At 39.1% G+C, this 26,610-nt stretch overlaps 1 protein-coding gene across 2 annotated transcripts in view; it reads left to right on the top strand.

Moving 5' to 3' along the window:
- Positions 1 to 26,610, top strand: part of MOB2 (MOB kinase activator 2) — a 107,563-nt gene that overhangs the window by 42,456 nt on the left and 38,497 nt on the right. The window contains exon 1 of one of the 2 annotated variants that reach the window (XM_033063602.2): positions 11,173 to 11,233. The exons of the other annotated variant lie outside the window; for it this stretch is intronic. Coding sequence (XP_032919493.1) covers positions 11,196 to 11,233 — 38 coding nt within the window. The 5' untranslated portion in view covers positions 11,173 to 11,195. Of the gene's footprint in view, positions 1 to 11,172; positions 11,234 to 26,610 lie in introns of those variants that run through there. 2 annotated transcript variants of the gene reach the window in all.

Below are 26,610 nucleotides of genomic sequence, written 5' to 3'. Positions count from 1 at the left end.
CAACAAAGCTTTGTAAGGACTGTTATGTCTGGGATAGGACCAAAACTGGTAATGCTTCATAGAAAACTGAAGAGCCTCAGGTTTTTTACCACTTAAGAAGAATAAAACTTTTCTTCACTCAAACTCAATTGGGTGCATTTTTAAAGGTTAACAGCAGAAGCATTGTAATATCCCTTTCTTACTTTCACTGTTCCAAGCAGAACTTTATCTTATTTTTTATCAATGTAGTGAGGGTTTTTTTTGTTTCTTAAACAAACAGATAATCCATTATTGTTCTAGCATGTGGAGTGTCTGGCGATATGTATCAATGCACTATAATTTTTCATTGAATTAGCTGTCAGAAGGAAAAAAATAGGAGTGTTTTTGTGAATTATGACCTATCCCAAATTTTTAAATAAGAAAGGGGGGTTGTGTGCAAGTTAACTTGTAATGGTGATGTGTGGAGTTAAAGCACAACAATGATTTTTCTTAATATTTGGAGTAACTGGAGGAAAGAGATCAGAGTTGCAGGTTGGAGTGAAAGGCAGGTCAAAGCTGGAGAAGCCATCCAACATTGTTTGCTTTGTACCATTTCTTTATAGGCCCTTTCAATTGTCGCATGGACACGTGAAAAACTGAAGAACCCTGTGCTGGTGTTTGATGTGAAAGAGAGTTTAATATAAAGGTTAAATACAATCATGGAATGAGTATGGCTGCAAATTACAGAAAAGGAGAAAACTGGATAGGTAGGGGAAGAAATGCCAGCTCTGCTGGAGGCAGAAAGAATTCCAGTGATTAGAGGTTTCCTTCTCTCCTCACCTGGAGCTGAACCCAGCAGTCTTTGCCTGGCTTGCTTGTCTGGGCTAGCAGAGAAAATGCCATTGTAAAGATGCCTGTGTGTCCTGCACTGAAATTGTGCCTGTACAATCTGAGCAAAGCCTGCAGCCTTGGACTCCTGCGTTTTGAAACTTGGCTTGGTTGACATTGCATCCCTAAAATCACGTTAATGTACGTGGTTTTGGGTATGGACAATGCAGTACATATCTAAAATCCAGGGCACAACCCCCCAACCATATCCCTTAAAACGTTACTCTGACTGTATACTTTCTAAAGTTTTGCTTATTGATCTAGAAACAAGTTTAGGACAATCCATACTGTGTCTTGTGTTGGTTGGTTGGTTTCGGTTTGTTTTTTAGTTTTGCTTCTAGACATGATGGTTATAGGTGCTGATTATTCTCTGTTTTTACTTTCATTAAATGTGACTGTGGACATACAGCCAGGCATTTTTTCCTAATTGGTCCTTTGTTTTTTTTGTTTTGTTTAAGTAAAGAAACGGGATTTACTCAGTGTAAGCGGATGTCAACATTTCCTGGCAGATAGGCTTGCTCTGTCTCTCACAGCATCTGACAGAAGATGTTGTGAGCAGGACCAGGGCAGTGTGAAAATGGCCCATTATGAGCTACTCAAGCTACTGGAGTTTAAACCCTTACTCAACAACTCACTGTACTATTTGACCCTAAGCAATATAATCAGTTTCTGTCCCATTCCGCTGTCTAAAGCTGGAGAATGCTCCTCATTGCAGAGATGTAAATGTCCTGGCTAATGATGTGGTAATTGACCTTTGAGAATTGCATGCTAATTAGCGTGGTTGTCCCTCGAGTCCTGTTCACAGCACTGCAGGCAAGGCTGCTTTGATTACTGTAGCTTAGTGACTTTAAGCAAGATTATGTGAACTTGCATTAAAAATCCAAGCAAAATAAGGAAGTAAGTAACAACAGAAACAATAATAAAGCATTAGATAAATAATAGATACTAGAGAATAGCATGTAAGGTGAATCACCCTTCTCAATCTGGTGTGCAGGCTCTCTTTTGGCCATCTGATGGGAATGAAAAATTCGAGTGGGTTTTATCGTTGACTTCGATATTAATTCTCCTGGATCCTGAATGCAAACTAGCAACACTGTGACCCCAAACAGCAAGCTTTAAACACTCAAGATTTATCTAAAATCCCTGATGTGTAAATTGAAATTCTGTAATAAGAATTCTATTTTATGTGTGTAGAGAGAATGGCTCAAGCAGGTACCCAACCTCCTCTTGAAAATAAGGTCCCAACCTCTGTGACTGTCATGTCTGTGTTTCACCCAGTGCAGCTGAAGCTGTGTTCTGATTGAAGTAGATGGGTAGATACAACTAGAAATGTTAAAACAGATGACTCTGCTTCTAGTATTCCTTTTAAATCTTGGAAGAAGTAAAAATGGAATCTGTAAAGAAGGGAAGCGTAACAGAAGTGCAATCTTAATTAAGATATGTAGGTGGAAGAGAATTTTTTGTGGGGAAAGAGTGGGCTATGAGATGTGTATCCTTAGTCATGCTTGAAGGAAAAGAAAGTATTTGATCATTCCATTTGCATGTGGGCCTAAAATGATGATGGTTAAAATCTTCCAGGAACCCTTCAATACGAAAGGATGTTAAAAACTGAAAAACGGGGCAGCTTTCAGGCAACCCTAACTTGTCACATGAAATTTTTTGGCTTTATTTATTTGGCAGCTATTTTTTAAAATTTAAACTCCTTGGTTTTCAGCCAAAACTCATCTAACCTCTTCAAGACTACTTGCTTAACTCCCTTAAGCTGTTCTTCATCTAGGTAATGGTGCAGTAAAAGGGTAAGAATTCCACTGGCAGCTTGGAAATTCTGCTTTTAATGTTAAATTACTCCATCTTTTGCCAGGAGGAAGATGTTTCATTCCCAAGATAGGACTGTTTCCTTTGTTCTTCTGGATCATCTGTTGCTACTGAAGAAGTTTATTGCCATGTCTCTGAAGGCATTTAAGATCAGCTTTCTAGGCTAAATGCTTTTATGATATAAGACTGCACACGGGGATGGGATACATTATGCAAATGAGGAGTTAAGGATTGCCTTTCGTTGTAGGTTTTCCCATTGTAAGCTCGAGGGACTACTTGTTACTGGAAGTCTGTAAAAGCAGAAGTGTGGCCAGGCAGCAGTTGTGCAAAGTTTGGATGAAATTTAGTGGTGGGTGTACATACAATTTTTAATTGCCTTTTTTTTTTCTTTTTTTTTCTTTTTTTTTTTTTTACACTTAAGCATGGTAGCATAAAAAGTAAGAATCCTTGAGGCTTTGTCTACCATATTGCCTTGAGAGCTGAGTTCAGGAAAAATGTTTAGAGGAGGTCTGTGTGTGCTCACAGATGAGAGAATGAAGGGCAGTCACTGGGAACTCAAATGCAACTTCTCTCATGTAAGAGGTATTTTGAAAGGCAGGAGGCCTAAGCACTGAGGTTTGAATTGAGAGCTGAAGATTTATGAATTACGTTATTCTTTCATTTGATGTTTGACTTTGCATTAGTCACTTCATCCCACTAAATCCTAGACTCTGTATTTTGACTGCCCAAGTGTTTCCCAAAGTGTTTTTGCTGCTTCACACTTCAGGAACAGAGATACCAAAGTGGAAGATGCCAGCTGGTAGATGTAGCAAATTTTTCTTTCCTGACCTTAAATTGTTTAAGTATCAGGGAGTATTTTATAGCTAACAACTCTCTGATCTTGAAAGTCCAATAGAGTTTTACTTCACATTCACTGCTGTGCCTGAGCAAACACAATGGAAAGGCAGCATGTGGATGGTGCCTTGTGTTGTCTTATCCTCCGTAATGGGGAAAGACAGAAACAGAACTGAATTTCTGATTCTGTTTCCTTTTATCTGCTTCACTTTATAGCCATTTCCTCCTGGGTTTTTCCACTGTAATGACTCTAACAATCACTGACACAGGTTGCAGGGATGGAGGCATTTTTCCAGAGCGCTGCTAAAATTTCTAAAAGTGCTATGTAAATGTTAGTTAATGTTCTGATGATCTCAAAAATGAGGTCCAGATACTGGGGTGAAGTATTCTTACCTTTCTTTGAAGGATGGATGACTGGGCTTATGCCTGGGATTTGTCTACAAAGACTTTTTGTTAACATTTAGGATGTAGCAAAAATATGAATAACAGCAGCCGAAGTCAAATTTGGCAAGGGCTTTGTTAGGATCACCTAAAACAGCCAGAGTTTAAATGATTTATGTTGCTGACTTTGCCACTGACAGACAAAGTATTTTTCACTTAGCACTTCAGGAAACTGTTTCATTATGTCCAATAATTTAAAGTACAGAGTAATCTGAAAAGAAAAAAAATTCCTTTGAGACAGTTAGTTGCTTCTCTCTGAAGAGAAAGAATAAGGGATGTCTGATAAATGACTCTACAAATGCATGATGATCTTTTTTATGATCAGAATTTATTCCTTATTTATACTCAAGTTTCCACTTTTGTCCTCTTTTCATACCAGTCACCAACTGATAGATTAGCTTAAACCTTCTGATTGTAGTTGTTTTCCTGTAGTGCATGTGTTGGTTTTACACTTGGTGTCCCACCCCAGTTGCCAGACATGATTCCTTAGGTCAGAGCTAACTGAATTCCATGGGTGCAGAAGTGCCCCTTTGAGAATTGTACTGGATACTGAATTTCAGAGAGTTCATCACTGTGTCCCTTACCAAGAAAACATTTTTGCTTACTTTTGCACAGACCCCCCTGAATTAGGAACTGCAAAAGAGTAACTTACTGGCTGCCAGATTTGTCCTTGTTTACAGCTGTAAATGTTAAATTCCTTGAATAAATAATTTATAATACTTGGCAGTAAGCATCTATATTGAGCGCTCTGAATTTGGGATTGAAGTAAATTTCCTTTACTCTCATGTGAGAGGGGCATCCAGAGTCCCTTCAGTGTGTCCCTGCAGAAGCAAGGGTGGTAATGGAAGAGATGAATGAATCTTTGAGGATACTGGGGAGGATGTCCAAAACCATGTTCATAATAAAGTTTAAAAGGAGATTCAGAATGAGGACCTGGCACTTTTTATTTGTTTCAAATGTAAAATATTATAGTGACTGTGCACATATTGTATAGGCTGCTGTACTCACCTATATATGCCATGTGATCTGTTTTATAAAACTTAAATGTGTGTTATTCAGTTGTATTTCCTGATACCTCTTGTTTTTTAATGATTTGTTCTGTATGTGACCAAAATTACAACCTTTTTTTAGTGTTTAAAGAGTTTTCCTTCCGTTACTTTCTTAAGGGCTCTCTATAAAAGAAGTTTTACTTGTTGGATATGAGGTTTTTGTATTGGAATCTGGGTACTCTTTCATTAACAAAATCAATCTAGCTTTAAACTTTTTTTTTTTTAGTTTAAAAATTGCTTGTAACTTCTAGCACCTTAGTGTAAGAACACTTGGGTAAATTAAAAAAAAAAAAAAAGATAAAAGGAAAGAAGCCAGTTGTGCCATAGAAAATTTGACTATTTTTCTTTCTGTTTGTTTTGTATGCTTCAGGGATTTGTATGTGCCCGATCGTGTTTAATTTTAGCTAAAGGCTCTTTCTCAGAAATATCTCTCCTGTTCTCCCTCTGTGGTACTTCCAGACTTCTCCTGGATTGTATCATTAGCTAAATTTTGCAGCAGAGACTTTTATACCGACTGGGACTTACTGGGTGGAGCATGTTGGTAACTCATACAGTTCTTTCCTGTTCTGGGGCTGAAGGGGCAGTGCCTGCTGTAAATTACCTGCTTGCTGCTCTTGCCAAGAACATCAATCTTCTCTTACTATTTTTTATGTTCCTTTATGAGCCTTCCTTTGAGATGGGCAGAGTTTTGGGGACTGATCTGAATGGGGGTCTTCATGCTCTACAGCCCTTTGCCAGAGTTACATAAATACCTGTTGTCCCTGTGCCCATCTGCGTGAATCAGGGCAGCCTTCACCTCCCACTGAAACATTTCTTCTGCCACAGCAGTTGTGTTAACCCTGTGTAAGAACCTCTCTCTACCACCAAAACTAATTGCTGAATTCTGCCCAACTGCTTCTGTTTTTAAAACCTAAAAATCATTTAAAGTAAACTGAAAATAATGCACTTGAGTACCATGAAGTCCAATACCAAACTTTACATTATATTAACTCTTTGGCTGGCCCTTTCAAAGAGTGATATGTCTGTTCATTTGCTCCAAGCCTATCTCCAGGAAACTGCCCCAAGTGGGGGATCAAAGCAGGCAGTGTGCCAGAGGTTTGTGTTTCAGACAGTTTGGCACATAGTGAAAGCTTGGTCTTTCCTGTATTAAGCCATGGGCAGATGTCCATTAAGAATGATTAGGCAAAATTTATATAAAGGTTTTGTAAAATAGTGTGTGGCTTTTTTTTTTCTTTTTTTTTCCCTTGTCCCCTATCCTCTTACTTGAGACGTTTTGTGTGGGTGTGTATTTTTTTCTAAATTTATAAACCCTGGCTTTTGCCCTGGTCCGGTAGAAACTGCTCACCCACCCTTTTCCGTTTCCAGGCGGATTGCTGTTCTGTTATTACAGTTCTGTAACTTTCTCCAATGCTGTCCTGGTTTGCTTATTATAAACAGCCTGCAATAACCCTTTCAGTGCTGCTGTCATTTTTGCTTTAAAGCTGGACTACCTGTTGTGTTCATTAGAAAAACCAAACCAAAACAAAAATCTTCTCCTAAAAAAGCAGATTAAAGACTTCTCCCCTGTTACAGCTTTCTCTTTGGCTATAGGAAATGTATTATGGCTTTCCTTTGTATATTGACCATTTTAGTGTCGCCACACAGGGCTTTTCTCTTTCTTTTCAGTATTAAACCAAAATCTCCAGGGTAATGAGATTTCTTTACAAGTTTGGTGAAGAAATCTTTTCAGGTGTGAAACTGAGGCAGCATTATCTTCACATACCAAATGAATCAGAAGAATTTGAGGATAACATTTGCATCTAGCTATGTCTTAGAGTCAGTTTTCCTATTCTCCGCTTTTACTTTTTCATTCCCTATCAAGCAACAGTTGATAGTGATATGTAAGATCTTTATCTAATATCAGAATTTAAATTAAGTCTGAATTATGGAAGCCTTTAGGTAGAAGTAAAGTGACCTGGCTGACCCACTGTTTGTTGGAGTGCTATAAGTGTATAATCAGCCCAGAAAAGCAGCCTCACATTTGTTTGTTGTAACAGTTCAGTATTTCATTGATTATCTTGGGAATTAACTTGGACAGTCCTTAAATACAAGTGATGATGCAAGACAGTAGAAAACAAGGTTAAGCATTAAGTTAGTGGGAATTTTCCAGAAGAAAGAGTAAATTGTTTCTTCAGTAGTCAAATAGATGAATTCAAATAGAATTTTCAAAAGGGCATCTACAATACCCCGTAAAACAACAATAAATATGCTGGAGAAGTAACTTTTTAACACTTGGGGAAACTGTGGCTCTGGCAAATAGGGTACATATGGGCACTCTGGCTCCTGTCTTCCCTGGCCAGATGTGGAGAACTGAGGTTGCTAGTGAGTATTTCTTTTTAGATGTAGAAAGAGGTTTCATTCATATGCAAAGCTCCCCCTGGATGAATAATTAAGTTCTGAGTGTACTGTAAGTCTGTCCAAGTAGTGGAGGACTGGCTATTCTCTTCTGTACTCAACCTTTTACTTAGCATGTACATTTCCTTATTAAATGGGAATTTATTTAGTAGGAATTGAAATAGATCTTTTAATGATGTTTGCAAAGCTCAAAGTAGCTGGGACATGGTTGAAAATGGTAAATCATCCATGCTAATTTATGTTATCTAAAGAACTGCTCTTGGAGCTAATGTCCAGAATAACTAGGCCAAATGGTACTGTTGAAATTCCCCTTGGAAGTGGAGCAGTAATCAGATGAATGTTTAGCCTAGGAACAAAAAAATCTATGCTAAAGTTTATGGATTCTGCTTGGGAAAGGGAATAAAAGAGAAGTGGGCTGTATGAACACTTTATTTGTCAGAAGGGAACTTAAGGAGACATAAAGATGTTTTCCCTTCTCCCATGTGCCTTCACCACAGTGAGGATGATTCAGCTTGTGTATGGTCTCTGGAATGTGTACGTGTAAGGAGAGAGGGGAGAAGAGGATTTCTTTAGGTGCAGCTAATTGAAAATACTGTGGGAGATAATGTATATAGCACATTGCCTCATCATGGAGTTGCCTATTCAGTGAGTTTATCATCTTTATGTTGACTGAAAATAAAGGGGCTTTTTAATCTCTGTTAACAAAACACATTTCTCCAGAAGACCTCTCTGAAGCAGGAATTCATTGTTTCTGAAGCGGTTGTGTTGGCAAGTAGGCTTAGCTGTGTTTCTGTGGTGAGTTCTTTTGTCCATGATAGCATTTTGGGATCCCAGCATCGATGTGGCTGACTCTGGCTCTGATTGGACAGTTTATATTTAGTTTCTGGCTTCCTATAATAGTTTTCAGATGGAGATGTTAAAGAACACATACCCTTGTGCTGCTGTAATCCTGAAGGAGCACGGGGGAGGGAGAAAGAAAAAAAGGAATTGATGTCTTTCTGCAGAAGTAGAGTTTCAAAGAAACCAGCAGCTGCTTTCGGCAGCAGAGCTCTGAAATTAATTTTTAAAAAATTAGGTAGTCAGTGAAAGTAAAATGCTCAGAAAATTAAGGGGTAAACCACTTAAATTTTGTATCCAGAAAGGCGTTTAAAAAAAGCTTTTTTATTTTTTTTTGTAATTATCACAAAACAATTATTTTCTAGTTTAGAATAGTAGTCAATTGCTGTTAAGTAATGATTATCAGACACAACCTCATGACAGCTCCCGTGTTCCATATTGCTGGTGTACCTCCAATGCAAATCAGTAGATACCCAAAGAAAGTCCAGTGTCATATGATTCAGTTATACTGGATCTTTTATTTCCAGTAAAGCTGCAAACATTCCAGAGCCTGGATTTTACTCTGAGCCTGGATTTAAGGTGACCTATCTAAAATCTCATATTCCAAAAAGAAAACTGAGTACGAGTTTTCATTTGAGATGAGTTTGCACACAAGAGCATTTAGAAATTATCTTTACATAGCATTTTTCATTTATTAACTTTAACTTTCTTTTTTTTATTCTCTAAATTATTAACCAAATAAATCATCCTAGTTTACTTTGATAAACTTCCAAGAATGCCTGTGCTTTACTGGTAGGTAGGTAGCTGCCTGCAGGGACCTGACTCTGAGCTGTTCCATGGCTGCAGGGAATCTTGGCCAGCTCCTGAGGGACAGTGGGGCCTGACCAAAGCAACTGGAATAATTATGCCCTGGTGCCAGCCAGTACATAGGTAGGATCTGTGTAAAGCTGAGAAGAACATAAGGTATCATTCTCTCCCAGAATGTATATGATGAAAACAGAGTGCTGCAATCCTGTGCTTGTAATGCATTGGATCTATTTGGAGTTCTGGACACTCTGTCTTATTTTGAGGAGAAAATTCTAAAGCATGCTCTAGTCTTGTTTGACTTGAGTGAGTGAGTTAGTGTCATGGTTACACAGTACAATTTTCATTTTTTCCTACCAGTTAGAACTGGGAGCAAATCATAGAAAGGTAGGGATGAGAGACACCTGCAGAGGTCACCTAGTCCGTCCCCAGCTCTGGAGCAAGATCATCTGAAAGGCCTGCAATAATGCAGACCCTGTAATCTATTTGTGTACTTAACCCAAATACACACATATACCAAGCAAAATAATCCTAACCTGGTGTGTTTCTTGCTTAATTCAAATGCCTTTGTGATGGACAGAGCAGGAAGAACATTTTGTTTTCTTTCTCTTTCCATTCTTGGAAGGTGTTGTTTTTCTCCCTCAGTTTTTGCATCTGTAAGACAGATAATCTTCTTGATGCTCTCTGGGCTCTAGCTAATTCTACATCTGCCTTCAACTAGGGTACCATAGGCTGAGCACAGTGCTCCAGATGAGGCCAGATAGATGCTGAGAATTTCTGTCCTGCAGATGCAGCATGTTTGTACAGCTCAGTCTTACTGCCTTTTAGCAACAGGACCACATTTTCTCAATCTGTAATTCACTGTAACTCTTTTTCTCTTCACATTTGTGATCTACAATGCCTATATAGGTATTCTTGATTACACCCAACGGTATAATGAGGCACCTACAAAGAAATAAAGTAATTCTCCCCTTTTTTTGGCTGGTTTTCTATAACTGTTAAGCTACTTAAAATAAAAATGCAGCTTGACAAGCATACATTGTCTTTATACATGTCTTTAGACATTTGAGCCATTCAAATAAGAATAAGGTTTTACTTGGGACAGAGTCATGGGTTTGATTGCTTCTGGTTTTTTAGGTAGTGAATATTTAATCTTTACATTTTTCTAGTATGCAGTTTTCCCATTATCCTAAAGCAGTTTCACCTGGGCCACAAGTGATCGTCATTTCAATATCTAGTAAAAATAGTAAAAATATTTTCCATGTGACTTATTACTTAAGTTGGTGTTGATCTGCTCAGACAGTAAATGATCAACAACGACCTGGAGTGATTTTTGCATTGTGTGGCAAACTCACCAGACATTAAGCTGTGTTTGGTTCACAGCTATCAGGGAATGGCAGAGTGAACAGAAAGGGGAGGAAAACAGCCTCAGCAGAGACAGTGCAGTGCTGTGATTTATGCAGGGCAGCTTGCCCAGCACTGGAACTGCTAGAGAATATTTTTCCCTGCAGCATTCAAGCGTGACTTTAGATCTGCCTGTTTTTAACCTGCTACAAGGAAAAGAAGCTTTTTAAGCACTAATCGTATGTCTCTTTCCACATGTGTAATTTCTAACTTGATACTGATGGGAGGAAAAAGAAAACAACCAAAACAAGAAAGGCTGAGTATTGGTTATCTAAGGCTTCTTGTTTAGTTGCCTTGTGCTCTTAGGGTAGTGCTTGAGTAATAGTTGCAGCAGGGCTGGCGAGCAGGAGGGAATAGATCCGAAGCTGCTTTCAGGCTATTCAGAACGAGAGCAGCTCACTGACAAACTGCAGCTTTCTACAAAATTTATTCTTGTGTGTGCAGGGAGAGCTTTAGGTACTTTATAAACAACTCCTTCTCTGTGAGTTTTTGCTGCTTTTCCTTAGTGGGCTCCAAGGTTTTGTGAGAGGTGCGTTGGGGAGGTTTTACACCTCCAGACTCCTCTTTGGCTGCAGGCAGTTTCCTCTGGGCTTCCTGCTCAGTGGCTCTGGTGGTGGTTTCGCATTGTTCCCCACTGATGAGTCAGAGAAACAGGAAAGAGATCCCCTGGTGAATAAAAAGTGCAACCACCAAACAGGTGCCTGTATTCTGGTGCTGCAGAGGACAAACCACCTCATTCTGGACTTTTTCCTAAGATTCTTATCTGCAAGTATGAGACTCAGGAGGAATGGGTCATACACACTGAACGGGTAAGAAAGAGCCTGCATCCTCTTTTGAAACTTCATCATTAAAACCACGTGAAAACAGAAGCCTTTCTTTTCCTTTCCAGTGACGGGGTACATGAAATAATGGCCATGTCTTTTGTCTCAAAAAGAACAGAGGATCACAGTGTAGGAAATGTGCAGCTGATTTAATTTCTTTTCCTCTGCATCTTGTTAGGTTTGTTTTTATAGTGCGTGCTTTTGGTGGGGGCAGGTTAGAGTTGTCTGTGCATTAAAATGAGGTGGATCTGCTCAGTAAAGCCATGAAACATTAGGAGCTCTGATTCCCAAAGAAGTGCGTGTGGTAATTATTCTAAGTGCTTTCCAGTTTTTGATACAAAAAAGAGTTAAACTCATTAAATGCGATGCTCTCTGAGACACAATACAAATTAAATTTTACCAGTCTGAAAAATTAGTTTAAATTTTTACTGCTTGAAACTACTACTCTGAGTTACTTTACTGACTTTGTGGTTTTAAGAATACTGATTTTATTTCTCTCTGATTGTTACTGAGAACATGTAGCAGCAGAGAATGTACCATAACTGGAAAGATGATGATGAGCTAAATACTCGTTGTTCAAGGAATTTTATAAAAATTGAAAATAGAGACTTTGCAGGTAAATGAGGTTTTTAAAAATAATTGCATTTTGTTTTTACTAAAGCAGATTGTTGTGTGTCTTCATATGATGTAAGTTTAATTTCTGAGCACAATTTAGCTGGTCTGAAGAGGACCTGTACTTCCACTGCACAGTAGTAACTCTTTACTTGCAGCTGGCAGGTGCCTTGACAAATGAAGAAAGTTGTTAGTCTTGGAGTGTGACTTTATTTAGCTGTCTTTAACCCTCTGTGATGAGCAAGTGCTGTGGTAAGTGCTGCATGGTGCAGCTGTCTTAGTGCTGGGCTCCTGAAAAGCCCAGATGTGTTTTAGATGTGCAGAGTACAGGTGTGCAGACTAACCCCACGGTGCCTTGTTGCTCTAAACTCACAGTCCATGCTGCACTGAGTGGCAATCTCTGCACAGGAGAGGCAGATCCCAGCCCACATGGATTGGGAATGCTTGGGCAGTGTTGTTCAGCTGGACTGCACTGGTTTCTGCCTGTACTGGTTTGCCCAACACCGCTTAGAAGGATCTTTTGCTTTGCCAGAATATGTTTGCATTTGTTTTTTAAAAATTCCAAACTTTGATTTGGAGTAGGTTTTCTTGATGTCAAAGTAGATGGGTGTTAACATCTTCCTGGCACATCCTTAACATTTTTTTTTATGACTGTAATAAAAATGCCATTATCTGACTGCATACAAGATCAAACATAATTGAAAGTTACTATCTTAAAATGTTTGGTTTTAAGCTGTTACATGAATTTGTCCCTCAGTGGATTTGGTTTGCAGTAGAGAGGCTAAGAATATATTCCCATTAACTTGGCTTTTTTGCAGAGGTTTGTGACCTTTTTAGAGATTATCTTAGACAGTCAATTAAGAAATTATGCTGAAAAGCAAAAGGTAATGGATTTTGCTTGTGTTAAAGGACTTTTTTTTAGACTTTAGTTACAAGAAACACAATCTTTAATTGATTTGAGTTTTATTAAAAATGAATGCATGGTATAGAACTTCAGGGAAATATATTGTGCAAGATCCCCCTGTGCATCTGTTCTGCCTTGTTCTAACTTGTGAGAAGATGCATAATCATTTTAAGGAATTTCACTTGTGGCCCATTGTGTACCTAGCATTACATTTTTACAGTGAGCATTTAACTGGAAATGTTATATTACAGTGAGTAAAACCAGTAGCACCCAAATGCTTGCATGAAAAAGAAGCTTCAGCTGTGAGTTTGTGGGAGACTTCAATATTATCTGATTCTAACATGCTGATTTGCTTTACTTTATTAAACAACAGATGCTGAGGAGTTGATTTATCTAATTAAAGAAATTCCTTTTATGTTTATCTCTTGCCTAGATGGCTTAATAATGCAAGGTAATGGAAAAAGAGCTTCAAGTATGTTTTCCTGTTTAGCCTAAACTTTTGCCATGTCAGCAGAAAAGCTTGTTTTGATCTTCAAGGGTTTTTGTTTGGGACAGCGAGTTCCACTTGTCAGGTGGAGAGGCACCCTGTTGTGCAGGTCACTTGAGGAGAGGGGAGCTCATTGGGGTGGAGTGTTGGAGGGCAGATAGCTACTCTGGGAGTGCTCTTTACAGTGCAGTGCATGAAAACTTTGTAAGTAAAAACAAACAAAAAAAACAAACAAAAAAAAGAGAGAAAAAACAAAACAGAAAGGAAAAAAAAACCAAAAAAACCCAAACTAAAAGAAAACGAAGCAAAACAAACAAAACCCTAAAGCTCTCCCCCCTCCAACCAACAAGAAAAAAGGGGGTTGGTAAACAAGGATGTGTAGCAAAAGTCATCATGATAAGTTTTTTTCATTGGGTATGATTTGTTCAGGCTCTGATTGCAGTTGTAAACTCATACAGGGGGAGAGAGATTGCAAGGGGAGCTAAGATACTTGAAGATATTTTCCAACCTAATACCAGCAAAAAGCTTCCCCTGCCTCACTTTTCTGCTGTTCCGCACCTCACTTGACAGTAGTGTAAGAATGATACAAAGATAAACAGGAAACACAACTAAAATCCAGAGTTTCACTTAGAAACAGTGATTTATAGGTATTCTTTGGGCATGCTTGCTCTTGCTTGTTTAAGTGGGTAATGGTTAGGCTCATGCAGACAGAGGGATCTGGTGCTGAGATTCATCAGAGGACACTGAGTTAGAAGACCCACTTTATCTTGCTGAGACTGAGGTAGAAATCTTACCTGCCAGCATCTCTTTGAGCATGTTGTTAAGTCAGCTCTGTGCTATCCTGCTGTATGCTGATTGTATTTCTTTGCATTGCAAAGTTTCTTTCTATAAACGATCTCTTTTGAAGGTCATCTTAGCTTGAGAGATACTCCTTTACTTGCTTGGTGTTGTGACACAGTGACACTGAAAAATGCACTGGCACTGTAATCATTGCAGCATCAGTTTTCTCTTTGCAATTGCTGTTTCTTCTTTAGACTTCTCTTGTGCCTTTACCATTTGGAATTGGTGATACTCAGTATAAGTCTTTGCAGGCTGTTAGGGTGTCAAATAACAAATATTGTTTATTACACATCTATTTCCTCTTTTTCTCCCAATGACTTGAGTTTAAGGAAGGGTGTGAATCCAAGCCTGCATTTCACAAGATATGACCTCAGTGTAGCTTGAACTTTGGTCATGGGATCTGAACTTCCTGTGTCTTTTAGATCATAATACAGGCCTGTGCATTCCTATAGCCTTCATAATGGTGCAGACAGAAATGTGCCCTTCTGCTGGCCCTGCACAATTGCCATGCCCTCTGCAGGAAGGCTTTGCTGCCATGGTGAGTAGATTGTTCAGTTATACAGGAACACCTCTGTTGGACAACTGGTAGCTTGCTGACTTGTAGCATAGGGAATACTGACCAACAGCCTACAAGGTAAAAATTGCACCCACACTGAGCTTTCCGATGACCCTGACCAGAGAGCCATGTGATGATCCTCTTCTGCTTGTCAATTCTGACAAATTCTGTCAATTCTTACCACATTTGGTCTGAAAGTTCAGGAGCTTGTCAGCTGTGTGAAGATAGGTCTTAAAACTGAGCAATAATCTCTGCAACTCCTGTACAGTGGCCATCCCAAACCTGTAGTGATGGAACTGAACAGCATGTGCAAGAGATTATTTGTTGAAACAAATGTGTAGCACAATTTAAAACGTTAAGTGTTAATTAAATAATTTTTATCTTCTCATCATTGACTACCTGACTCTGCATGCTGAATAACTGCTCTGTGGCATGTTTTCCTGGGACATTAAGTGCCAAAAGAGCACAGCTAGCTCATGCATTCAGAAATCTGGTGGGGGTGAAAGCTTTGAAAATGCAGTATTTGCAGTTTAGCACCTCAGTGCATGTGCTACTGAAGAGCACTTGCTCAATTTTCTCAAAAGGTTTAACTTGTGACGTTGTTGCATGGATGTTTCACCTGAGAGTTCAAATAATTCAACATCTCCCCTCTGTTAAGCACTGCCCTGGGCCCTTGTGAAAAATGTTCTGTATTCCACTCTGCATGGAAGGGATTGTTTGTTGAGTTTAATTTTTAAAAGATTTTTCCTGCATTCATCTTGGGTCTGTGTGTGCATGAAGGTGATTATATATTATCACAGTCAGAACTAACCACTGCCTTGAAACAAATTCAAGTTGGACGGGGACAAAATACTTTGGAATATCTTAATGATTAATGGATGCTCACTGACTGATACAAAATATTGTTGGCCCCAAGATGTTTCCTCTTCTCCAAGCCACTGCTTTAAACTAATGATCTTTGATTTTGAGCCAAGCACTGAAATTGAAAAAGAATTTGTTTTTCTTGTGTGCTTCCGTCTTGTACTGACGTAAAACAAGCCAAGGAGAGAAAGTACTATCATGTTTGTTTTGCCCAAAAAAGTAGAAATCGGAAAGAACATAGTAAGTCTGCTTCAGAAGGCCTTTTTATTAAGTCTCATTGCAACAGCAGGAAAAATATCTTTGAAGGATGTGACAAACAGCTCATGAAAGCCTGTTGAAATAGCTTGTCTGGCAGACTGAGGTAGTATGAACACCCAAATATCTTATCTGAGGAGAAGCAGCTGTTTGAACTGCTTTACAGTCCTCCCAAATTACTACATTTTCTGTGTTGAAAAAAGAGGAAATCTAAGGGTAGCAGTGCAGACTGTTATCCTTGGAAAGCATAGCACAAATTTATCAGATTAGGACCAAAAAATAGATTATCCACTCCAGGGTTTTTTTTGATTGGGAATGCATTTTTGGAGAGTAGTCTTTAGAATAGTTTATGGTGTCAGAAAATGCAAGCCAAGGTACAAAACGCACCTGGCTGAGCTCTGCCTGGCTGGAGGTATCTTAGTACTTAGCTATAGCCCTCTCCTCATTTGTAACTTAGTTCCAGGTTTACTCCTACACTTTCTGAAGCTGACAGAGATCTTCATTCATCTGCCTCTGTTACAAAGTGAGATGGCTTCTCATGTCATTTAAATGCTCTTATTTTCCTCCTTTTTGGACAAGGAGGGTTGCTGCAGTGTATGCAGGGATGGTGTTTCAGTAGTGTTTGCATGTAGACATCTAAGGCAACTCTGACTGCTGGGTGTGTACAGAGGGAGAACAGCCCCTGAGGACAAGCAAAATGTGGCAAATACTGTCATGCTATAAACAGCAGAAATTTCCTTTATAAAATAACTTTGCTCAAGTCTCCCACTCCACTCCCTTGCATCCCATGTTTCCCATTCCACTATGCACAGTGGCATAGCCAAATGATGGGGAAAGGATTCCAGTCTTCACCATTTCCCACATGCAGAAGGGGTTTCTGACTCTGTCCGACCACTGCTGTCCCACTGTGAAGGTTCATTCCTGCAGGTTCTGACTCCTGTACTCTGCCTGAGGGAGACCCCATTTGTTTACTCTTGGCTCTACTGCAGGAACAGTATGGAAAGGTTATGGAGCCTTCAAAAGCTGGAGAAAGAGGGTGATGGTGTACACAAGGGTCCTGAAAGCAAACAGCAGGACTGACAGTCTCCCTGTCACTCTGTGGCTTACCATTTGCAGCAATTCCATGACATTTTGGCATTATTTATGCCTTATTTATGCATCCTGCTGCTGTCCACCTCACTTTGTTTGCTAAGTTCAAAATACAGTGCAAAATACCAAACCAATTATAGAATTGTAATTCTGGATCTTTGAGTAAATCTTCACCTTCAGGAATGGTGTTTGTTTTATAGATGGTTGAGAGTTTTTTTTTCCTTTAAAATATTTAAACTATTCAGGCTGAAAAAACTGTAGAAAGTAGTTTGGAGGAAGTTGGGGGTTGTTCAGCCTGGAGAAGAGAAGGTTGAGTGGAGAACTCACAGCAGCTTCTCAGTAGGTGACAGGAGCCTACAGGGAAGCAGGAGAGGGATTCTTTATCAGGAACTGTAGTGACAGGACAAGGAGTAAGGGGTTAAAATTGACAGAGGGGAAATTCTGTGCTGTGAGGATGGTGAAGCACTGGAACAGATTGTGGGGACGTTGTGGCTACCCCATCCCTGCAAGTGCTCGAGGCCAGGCTGGATGGGGCTCTCAGCAACCTGGTCTAGTGGAAAGTTTCCTGCTCATTGCAGTGGGGTTGGAACTGGGTGACCTTTAAGGTCCCTTCCAACCCAAATTCTGTGATTCAGTTATTGCCCTTTATACTCAGCCTAGCTGTGCACGTAGGATCTGTCCCACAACACAAGATTTATGATCTCACGTGTGTTTTCTTTGGCTTTTTTTTTGCATGTGTGAGCATTCAAAAGTAGTTTAAGCATTTTTATATTCGCTAACAATGTATGTGTAAAGACTTAAACTGCAAGCCTTATATGGGGAAAGTATTATAAATGTAATGCTTCTAAATAAGAGATTTCATTAGAACTTGCACTGTGAGTCATTGTTGTTATATTAATAGTGTTATTCCCAAATATGGATTTGGAACTGGGCCTTCTTCATGGTGAATGCTGCAGATGACTAACAGAAAATAAGTATTTACATTAAATATAATTTTATTTTTTGGGGGTGGGGGGGTGTACCTTCTATAGATCACTGGGGCATATAGTGTAGAATAATTTTATAATGTAATTCTGAAACTGCAGTTCTCTATGCCACTTGATACTTTAGTATCATATTAGAAAAGTTTTCTGCTTTATTTTTTGGTTTGTTTTTTTAATATGAGAAAGTGATTAAGACTCAGACTGTGGCACAGAAGTATGCTTATTTTGATACATGCTCTTAAAACTGGCCTGATCAGTTTATCTCCCAACTTTTTGAAATATTTAAATCAAAGAACAACTTATAGAAATATATGTTCATTCTCATAGCTTTATCTACATGCAGCTAACAGCAATTCTTCATGGATATTTTATTAGCCTCTACCAGAACCAAAGATTTAATTCAGAGCTCCAGAGTGTGCTGTTGCAGGTCTTGTGTGTGTGTATGTGTATTATTATTCTCTCCCTCTATTTTTCTTTTTTTTTTTTTAATCCCCCCATAGTGTATGTACTTACTTAATGGGAATGTCTCCTCTCTGGATATAAAACAATGTGGTGACACAAATTCTGTTGTCCTTGCTCTTATACAGAATCTCTGGTGGTAGGAAGTGCTCATCTCAGCATTTGATTTTTACAAAGATGTTCCATTAACAATCTGGGGCCAGAACAGGGAACAACAAAATACTTCAGATGCCTAATTTTTAAATTTTTTGGGGGAGCACTTTCTCTGCCACCTCCCTCTCTCCCTACAAGTAAACTGCTCTCTGGAGTATGTACTGTGGTCAGAGCTTATAATGGAAGTTGTATATGTGCAGGGTAAGAAGTGCCCATTAAAACTAGCCATATAATTTATCTGTTTTACACCAGAACTACTAACAGCCAAATTTATAGTTCATTAGTAATAACCAGGGGCAGTAAATTAACTGTCAGCTTTTATACCTGTTACTGGGAATTGCAGATACAGAAGCTTGATATGCAATGGACAGTTTATTTCTGCTTCTTCCTTCTAAGATTCTCTGAGGACTAGAGGTTTTAATGGGTTGTTGCTGTGAAAGGATACTGAATAATTGTATAAAATGTAGCCATTAAAAAAGCATTTTTCAGTGAATTGGGGCTTTCCATTGAAAGAGAATGGGAGCATGCTTTCTTCCCATGCCCACTGTCACACCATACCTATAATAATGATGATATAAATTGAAGTTTCTTTCGGTGTAGCTGTGTTGACGGGATTCTTGAACATGACCCCCTTTTAAGCTAAGGAAGAAAATGCAAAACCAAAACCTGTTAATGAATTTTTTTAAAGTCTCCAATTCCCAGAGCTGTGTCCTGCCAACAATGCATCACACACCATCGCTTTGCTTACTGCTGCCAGCTTAGCTAAAAGAAAATGGGACTTCTTTAACTTACTCTGTGTGGGAGAGAACAACAGTGATGCCAAGGGGTGCTAAGGATTAGGAACCTCATACACTGGCAAGAGGCTCCTGCTGAATGGGAGGGAGCTGCAGCACCACTGCTGCTGACTCTGTGCCTGCTGGGTTTATTGGTTTGGGTGCTTTATTTCACAGCAGTCATGCAGCTACATTACTCAAAGGTGTTGAACACATTATTTTTCAAGACAAGTGTTTGCCTTCCCAGTCAGTTTTAATTATGGGTGTATTCAAGATACAGTAACAAGGCATTTTCTGTGGGGCATTTAATCATTTTTTCATTATAATTTGATTTCATGGAGCTTGTGAGAGGATTTTTTTAATGAGTGATGGCTCACAGAACACTGAAGAGGTATTACACTGACTACATATTTAAATATTTTTATGGGGTTAAGTGCTGTGTTTTGTAATGCGCTCAAGACACTGTACTTAGGATTACTAAAAGAATATATATTTTTTGTAAGCTCTGAAAAGCTGTTGAGCCTGACCTTGGCAAGCACAAGTTTAGGTAGTTGTATAAGAACTGAAAGAAATCAGATTTTTTGCAGGTTCATTTAATTTTTTCACTAAAAAAATTAATTTCTCATTGGTTGGAATATGACTTTTGAAAAAAGAGAGGTGGATTCCCATCCAGATTAGCATTCTAACACTGAGTAGTCTGGATGTTAGGTGTTCCTGCAAAGGTAAGTAACATCTCAAACTTCGAATGTGATGCAATCCAGGTATTTTAGGACTTTTTTCTTGGGTAACTCATAACAAATAGTGTCAAACCAACATTTTGGTGGTTTTTTTTTTTCAGTGGAGAACTTTCTTTCTGTTCATACAAATTCTTTGTCTGTTACTAATTTTTAATATGTGTACCTGGTGCACACTTGATCAATGAGATCTGTCTTTTCAAACTTTAATTAATTAACAGGTGAGAGAGACCTTCCTAGAAAACCCACACACATTTCTGTCCTAATGATTTTTTTCTCCCTGAGCTAAAGACAATATTACTACTGGTTTATGGTTTCTGAAGTGGATGTGTAGAACTTTCCTGTGCTCTGGGGAGCTGTATTCTCCACTTGAAACAGCATAGTTTATAAAGCATGGATAAAAATGTCTAGCCACTTTATAAGGCTCATAAGGACAAATTAACTTGTACAGTTATTGAAAAAGACATTTATTTACATTCGTTGCATTTATGTAAAGTAAATAAACACTGAACAAGGGTCTCACCACCTGAAAACTCAGGTAAAAATAACTGATTTTTACATTTATGAGTAAGTCTGCATGAAATATAAATACATTTGAAAACAGCAGCACTAGGGTGAGTAAACATTAGTAAGCCCAGCCATCCTGTCGCTTACCTTACAATAATTACTGGTCTGCATTTGAAGAACAAATCTTAATGTTGCCAAACTCCACCTTTTTCCTGCCCAGTCTGTATGTGGGAGAGTCTTTATAAGAATCTGTTTCCTGTTTCCCAGACAAGGGAGGGGGAAATGTGTTTTCTCCCAGTTCTGAAAAACAAAAGCCAGGCAGTGCCTGGGTGCCCACGGCAGCTGCCAGCTGAGCTACAGACAGCTGCAGCCTCCGAGAGACCCTTGGCTCAGCCCTGGTGAAACAGCCCCTTCTCCCACTGCCCATCTCACCAGGATTCACTTGCACACTTGGATCAGACAGAAACCAGCCAGGAGGTGACACAAAGAGCTGGCTGTGTGGTTTTTATTAAGCTATTTAGAACCAGTCCTTGAAACGTACAAAAATTGTCATTATTTCCTGACTTTTCTTCCAGGCTCTCTTCCCAAATCTCTTGTTTTCAGTTTTATGGAGAAGTTTTTGTCACAGGCTATTAAGTTTTGAAGAGTGGGTTTTACAAGGAACAGTGGCAGAGCAGGAACATGTACTTAACCCACACAGAAAGTAACTGTAGCCTTCTCTGACTGCAATCCTCCTAAATTTGTAAGGACAGTAAAAATGTACAGGATAGCAACAGAATGATTCTGCTTTTGGCATGGAGGGGTATCTGTAGGTGTGGCAGTCATGTTTCTCCAAAACCAAGTCAATTAGTTTAGATTTTAGCAGCTATACCATTTCTGTCCCATATTCTGTGAACAAGAGTAGCTTCAGCCTTTTCCCGCCTTAAATATTGAACATTATTCCTATTTCAGCATTCCAATTTAAAATAGTACAAATTGAGGCTGCTGTGTTTTAAAGTCAAAAACCCCATAATTTTGGTCTCTGGTGGAGAACTGTGCAGTCAATAACACAGTATGTGATCAACTGATGGAGTCACAATGGTCAGATACAGGGCAAGTAGTAGCGTGTCATTGTGTATTAGGGAAGTCCTATGAATAAGCTCTCCTAAAAATGGTTCAAGAAAAGTAAGGGTTTGGGTTTTTCAGAACGTGGGTTTGGAATTATCAGTTCCCATTTCTCTGTTTTGCTCTGGAAAGGAGTTATGTTGTGTGTAAGTTTGCTCTGGCCATCAGCACATGAACTGAGTATAGGAGTTCTGAAGAACATTTGGTGGGAGGGAGAATGTCTTCTAGTGTTTTGGAGAAATTTAGTGGACTGAATAAATAAATTGAGCTTTTTATATTCAACACGTATTCAAATTTCTGAATAGAATAATAAGTTTCCAACTTTGCTACTATGGCACTCTCAAAAGGAAATAAAAATAATTAATTTCCACTTCTGTATGCACAGAGTAGTTTATCAATAGTAAATCTCATAGTAAATCTGATAAATAGAAATAGTAAATCTGCTCTACAGCATGAGTAAGTATGATAGTGATGAGGCAGTTTGTGTTACAAACTATGTTGCAATACAGGTTAAATATTTTTATTGTCATGTTCTTGAAAACTAACTGTAATTTGTCTGCTCCCCTGTAAGTACATACTGGGATATGGCAATGCAATTTCAAAACAGACACCGCTCTGAGGATTAAAAAATACTTACAAAGTGTTTCATGCTTCATCTTGTACGTAGGACTGTAATTCCCTAGTTGTCCCAAATACATACTTCAAGCTTCCTATACATTTCAAGTTTCAGACAATGCTCAGGCTTGATTTTCTTTGTTTTTACTTAGAGTGATCCTTCAAAGGGTGGTCAGAAAACTGGAAGACTGAGATTATTGGGTTTTGGTAATATTCAACCATGGTGTGCCACAACCACTGTGTTTTCTCATGGTTCTCTGATACATGAGTGTGCACTGCACAGCTCCACTTGGATTGCACCTCTCCATTCTCAAGTCTCAGCTTTCTATTTCTGTAAGTGTTTTCCTGCATTCTGGAACACTTCTGACTTCCTCCAACACCAATACTTAACACCATGTCCTGGCAGCTTGGGACAAGGGGACAAGTAGCTATGTGTGATTTTTGCTCTTGTATGGTCTTGTCATTCATTTCGGGGAACTGTTGAAGGTGGCCAGCTGGGTGCTGTTCTTTGCTAGAATTTCACTCAATTTCATCTCTAGGTCTTGAAGCATGATAATGTGAATCAGAGTATGTTTCTCTGTGTCCATTCAGCCAATTTTTGAACAGCATTGCAGCTTCTGGATTATTTAATATTTGTATGTGTACAGAGCAGATGTTTGTTGCCTTCATGGAAATGTAAGGCTGTTTGTGGAGAATTACACAAGTAGAACAAATGCCAAGCTGCTGAGCTGTTTCTCACTGCCAGTCTGTTTCTCTTAAGCAACAATCTGCTAATAGAAGTTGTGCAAAAGCACATGTCTACAGTATAAGGAGGAAAATCTGGCTTCCTTTGTTGCATGGTGAGAGAGCATGGGCTTTCAAGTTTTGCTGGAAACTGACTGACTGGAATTAGAAATGAGGCAGTAGATGAAGCCCCAGAGAGGGCAGACTGCAGCTTTCACTTTTAGCAGAGGTGTAACATGTAGAAGTTGGGAAATGTCTGCAAGTTCTGACTTGCTTAAGCCTTGGGTTTCTCATCCATCAAGCACCTCAATGATCTTGAGTATATGGACTGTGTTTATGGGGAGGGTGAGGGTGGGTCATGTTTTTCAGCAAGTTCAGGTATGGTTGGTTATCTTTCCTCAGTTCTATACATTAAAGTAGCATTTTTTAAGTGAGGGAAAGGACAAGATTGCAGGAATCGGGGGGTGCGATTTACTTTGGGTTCTCTCACTGCTGCTCTCTGAAGATGTTCAATATTAGGTTCCTGGTAAGGGATGGGAGAAGGCATTTTCCCTTTCTGAGTGTAAGAAAAGAAGAATAAGGAAGACAGTGGAGACAGTGGGCAGTAAAGTGGAACTGAGTGGCTTTCCACACTGATGGTCACATTAGCAGATGATAAGACAACTCATTCAAGTTTCAGGCTGTATCATGTTCTCTGCTCCTTCTACAGGTCCCTTGAGTCAGGTAATTTGGCTCAAATCAATAACTGCTCTTTGCTCAAGGGTATTCAAGGATTACAGTGGAAGCAGCACATTGATAATTTTATGTGGAAGGAGGATGTAACATTTTTGCTGTGCACTCTCCATTTGTTTCTTACAACCTAATTTTGAATGACCATACTGTGGCTTCCATCCCTATGGTTGTGGATGAGAAAGGGGGGGGAAAAAAAGGGATTTCAAGAAAAACAACCTTTTTGTTTTCTCCTTGAGGTATTTAATCAAAGGTAGTATAACCCATGTGGGATGAAATTATTCTAATTGTTACTAAGCTGATTAAATATTTATAAAACAGGAGTTATATTTATAGCTCTTCTCTCTGGATAATGTAAATAAATTGATGATTGAATAGCTTTTTCTTTCCTTGATGAAATAATGAGAAGTAGCATTCTCTCTGTTGACTTAGGATGCAAATATTCTATGAACGTCTAAATGTTAGAAACTTAAAACTTTTAAAGCTTCCAACAGGTTATATAATTTTTTGAGGAACAGAGGTCCAGATGAAATTTTGTGTGCTTGTTCATCCTTATTAAGATTTTAGGAGCACTTCAGATCTTTTTAGCAGTTATGCTTTCACTGTTTTGAGCAGGCATTTTGATACCTTCTAAATTAGAAAGATAGACCCTGCAGTATTTAAAGACTGGGAAAAAAGCTTTCTAATAATGAGGCATAAGGAGATTTTTTTTTTAATTACTCAGAAGTCAAGAGGTGAATATAATATATAACTAATGAAGTTTAAAGAAAGGGAGAAGAAAGCTGTAACAGAGAAAGGATGGCAATCATAATTGGAAATATGGATGTTAAAACAAGGAGGTTTCAAATAGTCAAAGGATGTGTGGCTTAATGATGGATGTGATCAACCACTGAAACCAATTACTACAAAAATAACTGATTTTTCTTCCTTGTCTGATACACAAGTTGAAGCCAGATGCCTTTTTGGCAGGTGTGCTTTAGGCTAATGAAGCTTTGGGTTCAGCGCAGGGTAACTAGATTAAAGGCAGACAAGAACTAAAGGCTGGTTCTGACCCCAGAACCGCTCTGGTTGCTGTGGTGTGCTGGCAGAAAGTGTACCCGAGCATCCCCGGGTCTGGGAGCTCATTCTGTGGCCTGGACCTCATTGTCCCTGCTTTCCCCGGGAAAGAACCTCTGGACATGGGGCAGCCACCCTGCCCTGGCTGTGTCTTCTGTGGCCCCTGAGCAGCAGGTAGGTGGCTGCAGCATCCCCTGCACGTGCAGTGCCTTTGGTTTGTGCAATCCCAGTAAATCAGGCTTTTCAGGGAAGCACTGGGTAGGTTCTGTGGTGTGCGAGCCTGGCATGCCACTGGAGGAAACGCGTGAATCACTGGGTGGAAAAGTTGGGCGTTACCCTCCAAGTCTTGACACTGCTCCAAATGTCTTCTGGCGTTGTTGGTCGGGGTATGAAGAAGGTTTTTGAGAGTACACCTGCACTGGAACAAAGTCAAGTGTACTTATTGGCAAAATGTGTTTATTTTACCAGTATAGCTTGTTTTACTTGGACAGCTCAGAGGCATGGGTGAGAGGTGACTCTAAAATGCGTGTGCAGAGCACAGGTTTGCTCAGAAGTGCTGTGTCTGCAGTAGCAGCTCCTTGCTAACTTGTTGTATTGGTGTGGGCAAAATACCTTCTTCGAGCAAAAAAGTGTCTGCTTTCATTATGAAATAATTAGAATATATAAGCTGTAAAAACTGTAGTGGGGACACAGCTTTTGATTTTATCTACACGGTTAAAACAGATCAACTGAACCCCCCGAAGGGGCATGCAATGCTGATTATACCTGACAGATCTTGTCTTTATATGAACTTTAAGCTAAGTCTTGCACATTTTGTCTTGTCTTTACAACTTCTGTAACCCCAACAAACCATTATTGGTGAAGACAAAGCAGTAGCCATGGGAGGTGAAAGATCAGAGGAGTTGTACATGACCTGCTTGCTGCTAACACCTACATCATTCCTTCTTCTGGTAAAAAGATCAAGTTTTATCTGAGGAGCCTTGTTTTCCAAAGGACTCTCTAAATCCTTGGACAGTGAAGCAGAGTTACTTGTCCCTTTTCTTTGGCATGGGAAGTAAACATCTTTCTTTAACACTAAACCTTCCCTCTGCCATCAGGCACACAAAAAGGATCTGATGGGCTGTGGACAGGCCTGGGGTTACAGGGCAGGAGGTGTCTGTCCCTGCCTGCACTGGCAGCAGGATGTCACTTCTCAGGGGTATTACTTCTGTCTGCTGTATGCTTTGATATGCACCCACATTGTGATGGATATGAATACTGACTTCAGCTAGCATTTTAGAATTTTCTTTATGAATTTGTTATTAGGGAAAGACAAGAACCAAGATCCCTCATACAAGAATCATCATGCAAGCAGTATAGCTCTGGTTAGGTTCCAAATATGCATGAACACCTTGCATATGCAAACAAAGCAAAGACTAGTTTGTGGAATAAAATCTTTTACTACATTCAGAAACAACAGTAGCAATGTTTTGAATGTTGTATCAGTAAAAGCAACAAGTATATTGTTTTATGATAAAAGAACTATTTTCAAAAATTTTATTTAGTTGACTATTTATTCTTTGTATAAAAATGGAACATGTATTGGGAAGAAAATAGAGGATTTATTTTACCTCGTAGAGTTAGAATACCATACCCTTTTTGTTTTGGAGCATTTGGGAGCAGAATATATTCTGTATTTTAGCACCCTTCAGACCAAGAAATGAAAAACTGAATTCTGACATAAAATCAATCAGATGCTTAAATATGGACTCTATACCAATGTTAGCTTTTGAACTGCTTAATTCTTAGCTGTTGTCTCTTCTTTTAACAGGACTTGTTCAGGTGTGGTTACCCTGAACTGGCTGACTCCTTGTCAGAGATATGTCTAGAATTAAAATTATATAAGACTGCATCTGTTCAGAGGAATTTTGCATGGTTCTTACTTC

Source organism: Catharus ustulatus, chromosome 6 (assembly GCF_009819885.2).
Source record: "Catharus ustulatus isolate bCatUst1 chromosome 6, bCatUst1.pri.v2, whole genome shotgun sequence".
Taxonomy (NCBI): domain Eukaryota; kingdom Metazoa; phylum Chordata; class Aves; order Passeriformes; family Turdidae; genus Catharus; species Catharus ustulatus.
Note: the sequence above shows the minus strand (reverse complement) of the source record. Positions and strands in the feature narration are given on the sequence as shown.